At 35.8% G+C, this 15,652-nt stretch overlaps 1 protein-coding gene across 1 annotated transcript in view; it reads right to left on the reverse strand.

Annotated features, from left to right (window-relative positions):
- Positions 1–1,378: 1,378 nt before the first annotated feature.
- ZDHHC21 (zDHHC palmitoyltransferase 21) overlaps positions 1,379–15,652 on the reverse strand; it is a gene marked incomplete at its 3' end in the record, with an annotated part of 37,197 nt that continues 22,923 nt past the window's right edge. The window contains exons 6-7 of the mRNA XM_080638244.1: positions 2,041–2,084; positions 1,379–1,511 (exon numbers count right to left, since the gene is read on the reverse strand). Coding sequence (XP_080494370.1) covers positions 1,379–1,511; positions 2,041–2,084 — 177 coding nt within the window. The remainder of the gene's footprint in view (positions 1,512–2,040; positions 2,085–15,652) is intronic.

Genomic DNA, 15,652 nt, shown 5'->3' on the forward strand with positions numbered 1-15,652 from the left:
TACCTATATCACATTCTGATTTTCTGTTTTTCATTATCCTGTTGTATGACTGTCATTTAAGGTGTATCTTAGTCCTGTTAGACAACACAGTAAGCAGCATAACTGAACAAAAATTCACACCAAAGCTGTGAATTTCTCCAAAAATTCACAGAACTTTCAAAAATCATGTCATGCTGATATTTGTACAGATCCAGAGAGACAGAATAAATTACACGATTTTTCCAGATACAGCAAAGCTGATCCAGTACTTTGGCAATCACCATTTTACCAGATGTGACCTTAAGGATGCTTTCTTTGGTTAACTACTTCTACACTTAAAGGGCCCACAACAAGCTATCTACATTGACATAGTAACCTATTAAATCAGTTAATGTACTTCACTATTCATGTTAGTATCAAATATCTGATGTATAAATATTTTAAAATATTTTCATGTATATTTCCAGTATACAAACACTTAGACCAATTCCAGCTAATAACTAAACAAAAGTAAATATAAAATTGATAACTTTATTGACAATATACTCTTTTTTATGGTACATCATGCAAACTAATTAAATCCACATTTTTAGAAAAGTAATCATTTGAGTATTTGCACCATACAACTTCTTTTATTGAATTATTGCAAAGAAATCTTTGTGATATATGGAAAACATGCTTTCTATATGCGTACTTCACCCTGGAACATATCATCACCTTTGATGATATAAAGACATGAATATTTTTCACTATGATCATATCTATGCAGCAAGATAACTGTAACATGTTTGATTTCTCTATATAAACACATACATTGACATGTATTTTTATAAATCTCTCTGGGGAAGGTTTTGGAAGAAGTCTGCCTCAGTTTTAAATGTTACCTTTTATAGTGCAGTGCCACAGGATTACTATTGCATATCATAAATAAATGGCAGTGTCAGAGAATTTTAAATACATGTAGCAGAAAAAAGACATAAATATTATCAAGACAGACCTACAGATAAAAATTCAAGGCTGAATAAGACACTTGGTGGGAAAGCTAACAACTGATGTAAACTTCAGTGTTTTCTACCGAAACAAAAAAAAAAACCCAGTATGAAACAAATAGAGTAAGACTGCATTCCAGTCATATGGTTTTGGTATTAACCTCAAATACAAAAGAAATCCCCTTGGAAAGCTAATTTGGAAGTAAATATGCCTAAGGTGAAACATACAACTTGTACTAATCTCAGAACAGAATCAAGACCACTATTAAAATAAAGACTGGAGCACACTGTTGTGCCTATGATTGGTGGGTAGATTTTAATTGACTTGAAGACTGTCATAGTCCTATTATCATAAAACCTGTAATGTACTTCCAGCATGGAGTACCCATCTGTGCCCACCATCCATCTGTTTAGACGTGATTGGCAAAGTGGTAGGGAACGCGCAGTGGTTGCCTCTGCCTGAAAGGAATAAACCACAGGATCTTCCAGTGAGTGCCAAAAACTTCTGAGAAGGTCTGCTGCCATGGCTTTCGGGGCCTCGATCTACAGAAGACAGCATTATTAGTGAAAGACAGCACGCCCACAGTGCACTTCAGTCAGCTAGAACAATGCAGGTTGGCTGGGGATCCAATACTGGACTCTGATGAATTGTGTCCCAGCATCATAAATGCAGCTTTTCTTTCATTACGGCACGCAGCTGAGACTTAACTTTGGAGAACAGAAACTATCTGTGTCGTCAATCAGCCGAAGGCAACTTTTGAAGCAGAGGAGAACCTCTGAATCAATTAAATGTATGTCAAGACACAGCAGAAAGTGTCTTTTGATCTTTACTGTTGAAAGAAAATATAGTTCCACTGCCTTTGGAACGGGACTAATGTGAGGCTACTTTGTGTACAACCGATATTAAAAGATTAGTGAACTGCTGCTAGAAATAGGAAGTACAGAGCACACCACCACACAAAAATAATCTTAACAAAGTCCCTTCAATTCCTTTTCTCTTTCGCGTAGTTAAAAACCACAGCTACTCCTTTAGCTTTTCAGCAAATAAATGCAGAAATTTTATAGCACTTACATGTCTTCACAACAGTTTGACATTTTTTCTATACTTGTAGTGTCCTGTTGAAGAAAACACAATAAAAAAGTATTTATTTACAAATACTGACTGTTAAAATGTCATTCTGAAAGCAACTAGGTTACATATTACTCACACACCAGATTAAACAGCTGTGAGATCATACATGCAAATTTACTCAGTCTGTTAAATGTTTTTCACAAACACGATGTGAAACTGTACTGTGTAGTTTTACTATGACAGCACGTAGCACAGAATGTCAACAAAGATGTACAGCATTATTACATTCAAAATTAATTCAGATATTACAATTAATGGGACATTTAGATGTAATGTGTGTAAAATAGACTCTTGACGTACTTTTCACAAGCACTGAATCCAGACGTGTAGTAGTCCACTGAGATAACCACAGAAAAATTTAGTAAAATGCACTTGTTAACAGATGTGGCATTTTTGAAAAGCAGGAGCTATTAAGAAGTTTTAAAATAGTGATTTTCATGAGTATTATAATGCAAACTGCACCACTAGGAATATACCATCAGTTTCCACAGTCACTACAGTTAAATACCACATACAAAAATTATTCTCTTAAAATGTAACAAAAACTAAACAATATGCAGAGTGAATGCATCCCTGAAGCAAACGGTAAATTAAATTCATACTTTTCTGTTTAATCAGTCACAAAGTTTTATAATTAAAAAAAAAAAAAAATTTAAGCTTAGATCACCCCCAAATAAAGCTTTTAAAACTACCAACAATAGTACTTTTTCTCACTTTTGCACTGCATAATTAACAAAAAAGCCAGATTTTTTTTTTTTTTTTTTTTTTTTGTTAAATTCCAGCGGTATTAGGATTTTCAATGCACATTCATAGCTCATTCTGTTCCAAAATCCCTTATGAGGTCCAAAATTCAGTAACTGAAATATTTCTCATGGTTCCATCTCCTTTTTACAGCTGCTTGACATTTCCCTTTACTGTTCATTGATCTAGGCATGCACATAATGCACCTGTCAGATTACACTAGCATCTGAATGAAACGAAGAACTAGTTTCCATTGTCCCAGCTACACAGAGACACAAGGGCTGCGGTTTAATTAGGCTGCAACTTCATTGTCATCTGGAAACACTACCTAGCAATAAAACCGTAGTGTGTTCCTCAATTGTTCCTGCCATCAGTTCATCCAATTCAGGGCAGGCACTGCTGGGATTCTGCCATCATCTTTCACAAAGCTTTGAAGAGGAAGGGTGAAATGTGAGTGGGAACAAAATGAAGAAGCTTCACCAGATACAGGTGGCCTCAACTTCCCTTGCCGATTTTTGTCTTTCTAAATCTGCTTCCCAGCTCTGATGAGTTTTGGAAGAGGATCCCTTACCATATGCTAAATGGCAAAAAATCTTAATTGTGCCCATGATCTACCTAGCTGAATTCCAAATGCACTATGGCAAACAAGAGAAGTTCCCTCTTCTCACGCATACCTGTGCATCATGGTGACAATGCATAGGTTTTTCCCTGTTAGTGTAGAGAAGGCACACTCACAGCACACTACATAAACTGTTCTGGCCTCACGATTAGGCAGATTCGAACAACCGCTCCGTAGTGAGAGAGGATAAGACTGGAGACAACAGAATGTAAATACTGTCTGTTGTTTCGATTCCCACAGATAAACTGCTTCTTTTCACTGTATGGACATGTCTAGCACATTCTCTCTCACCTGCCATCAGTGGTATGGAAGCATTACAGGACACAAGCCATTCTCCTTCCTAGGGCAAGACTAGGCTTGCCTTGGCTAAGAGCACAGCCAAGGGATATTCTGCTTCCTTGGGCTGGCTGTTTTCCTAACTCCTGCCAGAACAAATACCACCTTTTCTGACCACAGAAATCCACACATAGCTTTCTGAATAAAAAGGACTAAGTAAACACAGGTATTGCTTCCACGACATTTCAGTGAGGCCGTAGTATCATTTTCATGAGATGCACCTTCTGTAACTGCAAAAGTATCTCAACTCTACAAACTATCATCTCTATCAACTCAAAGCTGTCTACCTGTTACTAGAAAATACCCTTGGTATGTTTGAAAGCAATGATTGCTAAAGATGTTTGTACAACAGTAACATGTTAGTCCAGATTATAATTGATTTCTAGCTGTCAAAGATTTATGCTATCATTTCACTAAAGGAACCTTAAAGTAGCTTTGGGTGCAGAAGTAACACAGTAAAACAACACCTTAAATCTTTCTTTTTGCTGTGTTTCTTCACACTGTTTATTCATTAACATATTCATACAGCCCTTTAAATAATATATTTGAGATTTTTTTAGGAATTCCTAGGTTGAGAACTGGGGATTGTAATTCTTTTTAATTGTCATCATGGCATGTTATCAAGACCTGGAAGATGCTCATGAGGGTTTGTCCTCCTCATTAAATTAACGATCTAAGTGAAAGCATTAAAACAGGAACTGCAGAACATGACTGAAGAAAAGACTGTCAAGCTTCCACACCTTTAAAACACACTAGGGATATAAAAGTTAGATAGGAAGTCAAAGGAAATCCTTCCTTCCTTCTCTCCCTCCTTCCCTCTTTCCCTTTCCCAACATCTACTTTAGAATACTTTAAAGGAATTGGGACTGAGCAGTAAACCCTTTGATTCTGCAATACTTTTTCAGAATTACAAAAACTTTATAGGCACATTTTAAAAGCTGTGAACTATGGCTGTGAACCAAATTCCCCTCAGAGCTTCCCTCTGCCAACACTGCTGCCAAACAGTTGGGGTCATTTGAAATGTACTTGCATTTGAGAGTGAACCAATTTACCTTTTCATATGAAAGTGAAACTTCACAGCACCCCAGGAAACTCGGTAGCCCCTCTAGAGACAAGAAAGGAAGGAAAGGGAGAGGACCTCAGTTGAGTTTTGGTCTCTTATTTAAGGCTTTCTTCTCAGACAGACAATTTTTATTTCTTTCAGAGACTTGAGGATTAGAATAATCTTATTGCTCTTCTGAATGACAAGGTGTTCCTCTGTTCATTAACATATCTCACAATGGCTTTCAACCAGAATACCACCTCTCTTAACTATGCATTTTATGTATACCCTGGGTTTGTTACATCAGTGTTACAGCCTAAGAGGCTTTAGCTGTCTGCATCTACTATCATCTTGGATTACTATTAACACAAATAGAACTTTTCTAAGATTCCCACCCTATTCCCTAATGCTGATGTTAAAATCTTTCAGAGAACCATTAATCATCCAAAAGTTTAAAATAAACTGCTATGAGCAAACATGGCATATCGATTGAGTCCTAGTAACCTCTATCTCCATAAAATATAATAAAATTCACAATTGCATACAAGAAAAAATTGACTAACCCATAATTGATTAATTTCACATGATGGGTCATGTGGACCCCCCCGGAGTGATCATCCAGATTGGAAACAGCTATGATTCCTGCACCTAGTTATTCAGATACATACCTACTGATAAGCATCTTAAAGCAACTAGGAAAAACAAAATTGTACCTTTGTGAGAAAGGCAAAAGAAATTGAAGGAATTAAACATAGCAATAATTAAAAACACATCACTTTCGAACAAGAAGAAAAGGGTATAGGTTTCTGATTCTGCTGAGGGAATGAGGAGTGGCTTTTTGCTTCGAAAACACTACAAGTCTGCAAGAGCAGCTTGTTTAAGAGACAACAGCTAAGACGAGGAATGGAAAGAAGTATGTAAGAGCACTGACTGCATTCTGCAGGCCAACTTAAGATTCATTTGCAAACAAATGCACCTGCATTAGCTAACAAGAGGAATATATTTTTCATAGCTATATTTTGAAGTAGCATAACCAACTGCTTAAAAACCAGGCTTTTTATAAAGATCACATGCACTGTTCAACAAGCTGTGCCATAGGATGGGATTCATCATGAACTAATTTATCATGGAAGAAGCACACGGAAAAAATATTTTCCTCTTATTGATTCATGCTCTCCAAAGGAGAAGCTGTAATTTGTAACTCACAGGACTAACTCCTAAGCACACAGCCACAATCTTGGGTTTGATTTTTCTTCTGTGTTTGCTTAAAGTGACATGTAATCAGTACAGCTCTATTTAATACTTGCAATAGAAGAATGCAAGCATTGTGCCACACTTTCTTAATATAGCATTTTCAAATACTTAGTATATAAAAATCAGCAGGAAAACATGATAAAGTGGAGAGAGCAGAAAAACATACAAACAAAATACTCAAAACTTGCAAGCCTTCCTGGATTTGCAGCCATTGCTTCTATCCTAAAGTGCAAGACAACATATCATCTAGCTGAATAATAAGTTTTTTCATTCCTTCTACCTAACATCCTTTAATTGTGCATATGTAAATGACAGGTGATCAACTGAAGAATATAAAAAAACTGAAAATCTCATAGAAAGCATACTTCACATTTCAGAAGTTTTCCTTTTTGACTTTAATTACTTTTAGATTTCCATTTTGCCATCTTTTAGCAATGTTTCCTTACATCTAGACAGCTCATATGATTAATTTTATCAATTACAACTATGTTCAGCCTGAAAATTACTAGTTCAGTTTTAACCTTAAATCATAGAATCCCTAAATCAGAGAATTGTGTGCAAAATGAAAAAGCTAAACTATATTATTTCTAGGAATACTTCTACACTCTCTGTACTCTGATGAATTTAGTTGAACAGATTTCCAATGCATTGATCAGATACTAGAAAATGATTCAATGAAATGAAAACCTCTGATAGTAAATTAGGAACACATCTACAAACAGATCTCTTTTCTTTGTTCTATTTCAAATTCTTAGTGTGTCATGTGCAGACAGCTACATGACAGCAAGGCATGTGACAAAATATACTATTTTCCTTGATACTTACAAATATCTTCTTAACACAAAAATATTAAGAAAAAAAAATACTTAGGAAGGCTAGGTGTTGACCTTCCTCACACAGAAGCCATTTTAATGGTCTGATGTCTAAATGAGACAAGCAACTTTTAGAGAAAATGTACTCAGTGCTCAGAACACTCAAACGTTATTATAGTTACTTATCTTCAATTCATTAGAGGTACTTCCTTTAAGTATTTAGAAAAATAACTAAATATACTAAATATTTATTTATAATAAATGTATAAAATAGCTAGAATTGTAAAAGGACTTTTTTCCTTGAGTGATGATCACAGGATATTTTTTGCATTATATTTTGGCTGTCTGCACAATATAAAATATCTTTGATTAAATTTTCTAATGTATGTTTTTCCTTAATAATATTGTAAATAATTAATTTCAACAAAAGCATTCCCACTTTATGTAAAACCATGTAATGATTTAAAAAATGCAGATGAGATCTTTTGCCACTCAGTGTGCCTTACACTTGAATTTATCCTTAAATTTTAAATAGCTCAGGAAAGAGGTTTTTGAAATTTACTAAAATTGTACTTTAATGGTAAGTATGTGTTTAAGACTGTCAGAATACATTTAATAAAATGTTAAACAAATTGCTAGTCTGATTGTGAAGAATAAGGTAAAACCACAAAAGACTTCACACAGTTAAAAAAATCCCATCCAAAGACCAGGACATCACTAATTTCTGACAATTTAATTTACAGGACTTTATGCAGTCTTCTAATAAAAGATTTACCTACAGGTGGATTAAAGGTAGAGACAGGAAATGGGGAAGGGATAGGCATAATGGGGAAGATACAGACAGGCAACATTAATGTGAACTTATTTTCTGCTACACCTCTAATTTCAAATTACTAATTGGGTTTAAGGTTTACATACCTTTTGCTCTCCCTCTACAATTACTTTATATCTTACACTTTATTATAGCCAGGTAAAGAATATGTTTTCCTGGGAATCCTAATTTCCCTACCAATCCTAATTTCTTCTGTGTTAAACTTAATTATGAGGATTAATAGTTCCTTGATTACATTTCTGTCATGTTTGAAAAAAACAGAAAAAACCCTTAGAATTTTGCTAATCAAAATAGCATTTAATAGATTATCTGATTAAAGATATGATTATGAATAAGTTTAATTATAAGATACTTAAGAGACAAAAAAGCATTTTAGCAAAACGAGATCACTTGTTCACTCTCTATATTAAAACAGCAATGGATCAACCTTATGAAATATTCAAAGGATTAAAATGCCTTTGATTTTATGACTAGAATAACTGCAGTTAAATTTTCGTTATTTTGCATTTCAACCTCTGTAAAAGTTTATCTGACTGATTATACAAAGAATTTTAATTTTTTCACTGGCATTTTTATTATTTGCACTTCATTTTTGCACTATATTATTAAAGAAAATGATACTCTTAAAGAAAATTCATGGGTTGAAAATATTCTTTTGTAATAATTATATCTGAAAAATAATTTTTACAATTTCCATCTTTTAAAAATTTCCTTAAAAGGATTTTTTGTCCTTTTGAGAAGAGCCTTTGATCAAAATGACTAATGTTCCTTATTACATGCTCACTGTAAGTATCAGTCACACTAAGTAAAATGGTTAATATATACGAATTAGTAAGGTTAAAGCATTCACATGGAAATGGATCTGTTTACAAGTACGACAAAAAATAGCTAGTGAAATATATTTGGTACTTGAATGTGAAAAGGAAAAACACTGCAACAATAATAAAACATAGCACTCAACAAATACCAAGATTGTAAAATGCTTCTATGGGAAAAAAAATCTATGTGGCAGGCATCACAGTGTGCACAAGACAGACTGTTGAACACCAGCTGTTAAACTATTTTCCCTTACATTCTCCCCAAAGCAAATAATGGGAAATTTCTCTCTACCACATCCACATAGTAGTGATGCATCAGGATACTGGCATATCACTGTACACCATTCAAACAGTTAATTAACAGGAAACCCCGGCAGCATTAATTAAATTAATAAAGTCATTGTCCACTTAGTTTATAATAATGCATGCACTATCTTGTACAAAGACCACATGGTATCTATTAAATTTATGAAAGCCCATCCATTACATAGTTCTGACCCAGAGAAACAAATTAATTACTAAATAATTTTAATGAAAAGTTTTTCTCTGCAATACTAACCACAAAAATCACATAAAATCATATTAGACATAGTGGTAAAATGAAGATAGTTTCTTTAATTCCATATAAATACTTTGTTTGAACATAAAGGAAAATGAAAACACAAACTGGTTAGTGTTTGAAATAAAAAACAATCAATGGTAATCCTTTAAAATTAGGGTTCAGATTAGTCTCTGCAAAGGATGCTGTTTAACTGAAACATCTGGTAGTGTTATGTTGAGAGACAGGCCTTTTTTAACTTTGGAAATGAGATTAGTAGATCAGTTATTTATAAGTGTCCGAGTAATTTCTAATTATTTTATCTGGGTCACAGATAATCTGCTTTTACAGGGCTCCCACAATGACATCAGAGGATCACTGCTGAACTGATTATCCTGTTACCTTCCACCATCCATGGGAAGAGAGGATTTTCCTTTTGTACAGAGGAAGAGAAAGAAGTGGCTGATTGCTTCAGACAGGTGGCAGCCAACAAGATAAAGAATACAGATCTTGACAGGAAGAAAATTTCACATATGGAAAAGGTACCAGCCTTATAAAAGGTCAGCAAACTGAATGCTTCTTCGTAGTGTATGGTGCAATTTAAAACCTCACTAGAGATGAACAAATACCAAAATAATCAGAAAAGCAATTTTTTAAAAAAGTGTGCCATATTATTTATTACTTGTTCTACAGTAATGCCTTGTAGATCAAAAATAACTGATATCAGAATCTTGCTGTATAAATAGGAAAAATTGGCTTTTACCATCATTTAACTGTTGAAGTGATGTGAAAGACATAGAGAAGTATTTTCTTAAAGCAAAAATGGAGCATGAGCAAGAATAATGAAAGTGCCAGGGCTAGTCTTGACACACACAAGCATCCTGACAGTTCCACCTTTTAAAAGCATCTTGAACTGCAGCTCTTTACCTCCTGCAATCATAAACCAGAAGCAACCTGTAGTTGATAAAATATACCTTCATTAAGCCTGAATGAATAAATAGGCTAGTTATGAGGTTGGTTTTTTTTTTTTTTTTTAGGTAAATGAGCATCTGTTACATACAAATATGAGAGAAGACTTCTTAAAAACCAAAACCATTATGTCAAGAAGATACATCTTGAGACAGAAAGTTTCTGGATATCATTTGACCAGCTTCCAATTAAATCTTATTATCTGATATGAGGATAACTACAGAAAAAAAAAGTAATTGGAAATAAAACTGAGTAAGACAGGTATGTCTAGGTACATAGATATGCCTAGTTTCTTCCAGGTTAAGTGCACAATATTATTTTCTACATAAACTTTGCATTTTTGCCATTGCAATACAATATAATTAATAGCTACTTGCTGTTATTGTACAAGACAGTGGATGCCCTGGATTTTTTTTTTTTTTTTGGTTGAAAATTTAAAAACTTTCTGAAACGCAACTATCTCAAGCAAAATTATAATTTATCTTTAAATAGTGAGTTTAATATTTACTATAAACCACCAAATAAAAAACCACATCTCTCTACCTTCATGGACTTTTTCTACACTAGGGCCATCTTGTTATCCTGTAGTGTCTGAGGCAAAAAAGAAATAATTGTTTGCGAGAGTACAAGCAGCTAGAAGTAGTATGAAGTAAGGGGTACCAATAATTTACAAAAAAATAGTAGGAGAACATTCAGTTTTTGTAGGGTGCAACTGACAAAAATACCTTTTGGGTGGGGATTTTTTGGGTTTGTTTTTTTTGGTGAGGGGTAGGGGTTTGTTTGTTTGTTTTGGATTGTTGTTGCTTTCCTTGGTTTGGGGTTTTGGTTTTTTTTCACTTACTGGTATATGCTAAGCTTGCTTTTATTTGTCAAGCATTGTCATTAGAAAATATCATGATACCTGGGAACATGAGAATATAGGTTCATTTCCATTTAAGGAATATAAAATTAAAATTTTTTTTATTATAAATACAAGCAGTGGCAGGGAGTAGAGGACTGGTAAAACAAGCCAAGTATGGAAGATAAGCAGGCCTTCAATATAAATACATTATCATTTTGAAAATTACATTAGATATTGCTTTCTTCATGAGTGAAACTGGTTTCTTCTACCCAGTTCTCTAGAAACATGAAACTTGTATGTAAGAAGTTATGTTATCATTATGCTGAGATTTTAGGAGTATCTTCTTAGGATCCTACAGTTCCTAAATTAGGATCTTAAATTTCTCCCTATTTCAGAGACTCATGAACCAGAAAGAACTGAAGCACTTCTGTTTCCAAAGTATCCAAATAAAAGCTCCCCAAGAGCAATCTCAGGTACATGCTGGAAGAAGTGTTAAAATTCAGGATGACAATGAGCCAAAACAGAGCTTGGGAAAGCAATTGCAGAAGGAGGATGAAAAGAGCTATGTGCCCCCTCTGCTAGAAGTGTATTTCACATATGCTAGTTTCGAGGGAGAAAGCACTAATCTCATATACAGAGGCTACCTCAGCTGCTCCCCTCTTCATTGGAACAATTCATGTCAAAAGTTCCTCTAAGGACAGTTTTTGCCAACCAGCTGTTCTCCTCTCATTGTAGGAAGTCACCTCCCTTGCTCTTTGGCTTCCTGCACCTCCAGATGAACTATGAACAGCCTTATGCTAATGATACCCTAACAGTGATGCCAAAATAAGAGAGGTGGTAAATGCACTCAATTACTACATGTTAGGCAACTTCTTCTGTTAATCACCCTCTCAAGCAGTAAGTACAGTCTTAAGAACATTCTCTGTGCAAGGGCCAAATTTGAGTACACAAGTTACAAAGTTTTCACTTTTACCAGAAATCACATTTTTTACAAGCATCTTGGTATCTGTCAAACACACATGAAATAGGATAACAGCAGATTATGTGCCCTTTTTTCTTAAAGAACTTATACAGTAGATACTGTTATAACCTATGCAAGTCATGCAATTCATAGGCACAGAAATCAGTTAACTGCACAACACTGAATTTTGGAAAGTGTCAGCACACACAGCAGAATGTTTCACCTGTACTTCATAATGTGCTGCTTTGCTCTCCTGTTTTCGCTACTGTCCTGTTCCAGAAAAGCATGCTGGAGTATATTCATTATATCCTTTCTATTGTTATGTTCAGTTGGGCAACGTTTTTTGACTTTAGAAAAAATTTACGAAAGAGGAGAAAATGCCAGTATTCCCCTTAAAATCCCATAAACAACTTCTGCTCATTCTTATGTCTCATCAAGCTACCACTTAGATCAATTATAGTGAAGAGCAACTCTGTTTATAAAATGCTGTATACTTAGGTCATTTAATGCAAATTAATTCTATACATTCGACTTTATCTATCTTGCTGCAGTAGAAAAAGGATAAACTTCCATAAACAGGAAGAAACAGCACAAGTGCTGTGACTACGGCAGGTATCGCATTTCACAATGCATGCTACATTCCAATCATTTACATTTGAGCAGAGCCATTCAGACATGGAAATCAACCATAAACAACGAAGTAGGAAGCTACCATTCCAGGTCCCAGTTACTTATTACTCATGATGCTAAAAGAGGACAAACAAGTCTGTGATTTCTTTATCCCAAGTTGCTTCTGTAAGACTGACAGTAAGTAGAGCACATTCTATATATGTACTGAAAGACCAAGAACTGGGTATTTTTTCTTAACATGCACATCCAATATTCCTCGAAAAAGTCAGCCTTAGCTTTATATTACTTAGCTGGAAAAGAAACTATTGGCTTGGTTTTCAGAAATTTATATAATGACATCAAGCAGGTTTACCTTACACATACTCGGGATGTTTTGCTACAAAAAGGATCAAAGTTTCATAGGTCCTGAGTTAATTTTTATTTCCAGAAATACGATATTGGCAGCATTTGAAATATAGGTAAATAATGTTAAACCTCTACAACCCTGAACTTGCTGGACCCATTTAGCAACAGTATGTATCAGTGAAAGTTTAGATCACAGAGATGCAATGCTGTCTCTTATTCTTCAAAAATCACTTTTATTCAGGAGCTGTGGAACCTTGTCTTGACGTTAAATTGCAAACGCAGGCATAGAGCATGAACTAGGAAACTGTTTATTATCTGTTTTCCTGTAAAAGCACAAGAACTGCTCTGCTTCACATTTACAAAAGGCCCATGCTCTTGTCCACCTCTCCTGCACACATCTCTGGGCAGCTTTGGCAATCACTGATATTGTTGCTCTCAAGAATAGCTATGGATCAATCAATATAACATGAATGTTTTAACTGCATATCTATGCCTTCAAGTGTTCGAGTTTCTTTTAAATTAACCTCAAGTCTGCAGAATTACACTTCAACAATTGCATTCTGCTGTTAAATGAATTTTGATCTGTATCTTTTCATAAGTTAGGTTTAATTTCACCATTAATTATTTTAAACAGAGCTCATTTCAGTTACAATTTACTCAGTTTATGCAGGAAGGTTAGATGTTGAACAATAACTCCAACATAGTACACAGTAGGAACATCGCTGTCTCTTAGTGATCACGGTTCACTGCTTCCACAGGACTTGAATGTTTTCCACGCTGTGTGCTCAGCACTGTGGGTGGGTATACCCAGTTTCTTTGTTTCCCTATTCTATGCATCATTGGGGAGTCTTTGGGGAGCCTGCAAAGAAACTACTCACTCATCTGCTGCCCTCTCCTCTGCCATTTCCATTGGCTAGCCAAAGCTGTTAGTGCTTATGGAGGAAGCAAATCCCCACACTACAATGCTGACAATCAAAATCATCTGCATAGAAAGATTTTCTGACATAACTTGCAGGCTAAGCACAACCTCACCAAACAGATTTGATTTTGTTTGATTGAAGTCTCACTAGTTGTTCCCAAGTAGATTTCCTCAGAATGACTGCATTGTTTATTCTTGCCAATTCTATATTAATGAAGAAAGGACTGAAAAAGAAGAATATGATTGTGCTGCTAATATGGAAATGCTTTGAGTGCAGGACAAACTAGATGACCTGTGTTCTTCAATAAGTCAATGCAACAGCATCCACACGGTGTGAAAGAGTTACAGTTTGGAGATCCCAGTAATGGATTTCTACTTCCCCATCAATCCCAAACCTAAAAACTTGTCCATAGGAGGCAAGCACAATAGCCCCTCCACTACAGGTAGCATACAGTAGGATGCCCTAATGCAGAAGAGCTGTACTTTCCAGCATCTGCCTCTCACAGTCCATTCACATTCACAATTATTGTGGTTTATTTGCAAAGTTGGGCAAAGAGGACAAAACAAAATATACAGGCATACTGCAGCTTAGCAACTCACAGAATTATGATTTCAGCACATAAAAGGAGGCTGGACTTCAAAATGTAATTAGCCCACATCTGTTCCAGGGTAGTAGCCAGCTTAGTAAGCGTATAGGATGTACTTCACAGTATATATAATGCAACTGACATAGAACAAAAGGGCTTTACAGGACTTCATAAGAATTTGCAGTGGTGGTAGCAGCCTGGCAGTGCTAAGGGTCAGAACAGTAAAAGAACATACTGGGAATTCATGCCTGTTGCAGAAGCAGCACAGTTTGTGTTCTGTGTCAGAACAGAAATGTCCCAAATTTTAGGTGTATGACAAAACTGGGTTCAGTCCAAGAGCTTTTATTTCATGTGTACTAAGAGTAGCTCAGTAAATGCTGGTGGCCACTGCCAAAATTTAGTCCAGCTTCTGGCAGCACACAGAACAGAATGGTAGACTTAGGGATTGTTCCTTGTTTTCTGCTATCATTTCTTTGGTTTAGTGTAGTACTGACCCCATGGCTTTTTGTTCCTTCTCAAATATCCATTTAACAGAAATTGAAAAATTCCATATTTCAGCATCTGAACTCTAAGGCTCCCTGTGTTTCTGCCTCTCACACTAGTGGGAGCAAGGGTGAGCAGAATTCAGATGTGTGCACCACTTCAGCTAGGTACCCAGCAAGGCACAGTATCAGATTAGAAAGAAGTCCCAGCTCTAGAGGACACAAACACTAAGGTTGTGTGTCGGCATTCAATCAGGGAGGTGAGAACCTTTTCAGCAAGAAACAGGAACCAGGCACACAGTGAAGGGGCACAAAGGCAAATCTGTAGACCTGGGGGTTGACAGAAGTGCAGAAAGCAGCCTGGTAGAGCAGCTAGAAGATGGCAAAAATAACACACACCATAGCTACAGTCACACGAAGAGCAGAAGGCAGTAAACTTATGTAAAGGTAATACAATAAAACCAATGAGCAATGTTATTGTTCTATTTAACAGAAGGAAAAACTAAGCAGTAATTTTTGTCTTTTATTCTATACAAAGGAATTACATTATATAGTTAGGAGTGTCGTGGTTTAAGCCCAGGCCGTAAATTAGAACCACACAGTCTACTTCCCCCCCACCCTTTCAGCTCAATACTGGGCAATGCACATAGAGCCATAGCAGTGGCCCTCCTTCTGTAAGTCAGTAATCTCTTGAAGGAGCCCTTTCCCAGCATCCGGGCTGCGGCCCCAGGACTGGCTGGTGGAATGGGGAACGTTCCACCCTGCGCAGACCGGGGCACTGCTAGGCAGGGGGTATTTGGGCTCCAGATTTGGAGCTGGTGTTTGA

The sequence above is a fragment of the Psittacula echo genome (genome assembly GCF_963264785.1).
Source record: "Psittacula echo genome assembly, chromosome: Z".
Classification (NCBI taxonomy): Eukaryota; Metazoa; Chordata; class Aves; order Psittaciformes; family Psittacidae; genus Psittacula; species Psittacula echo.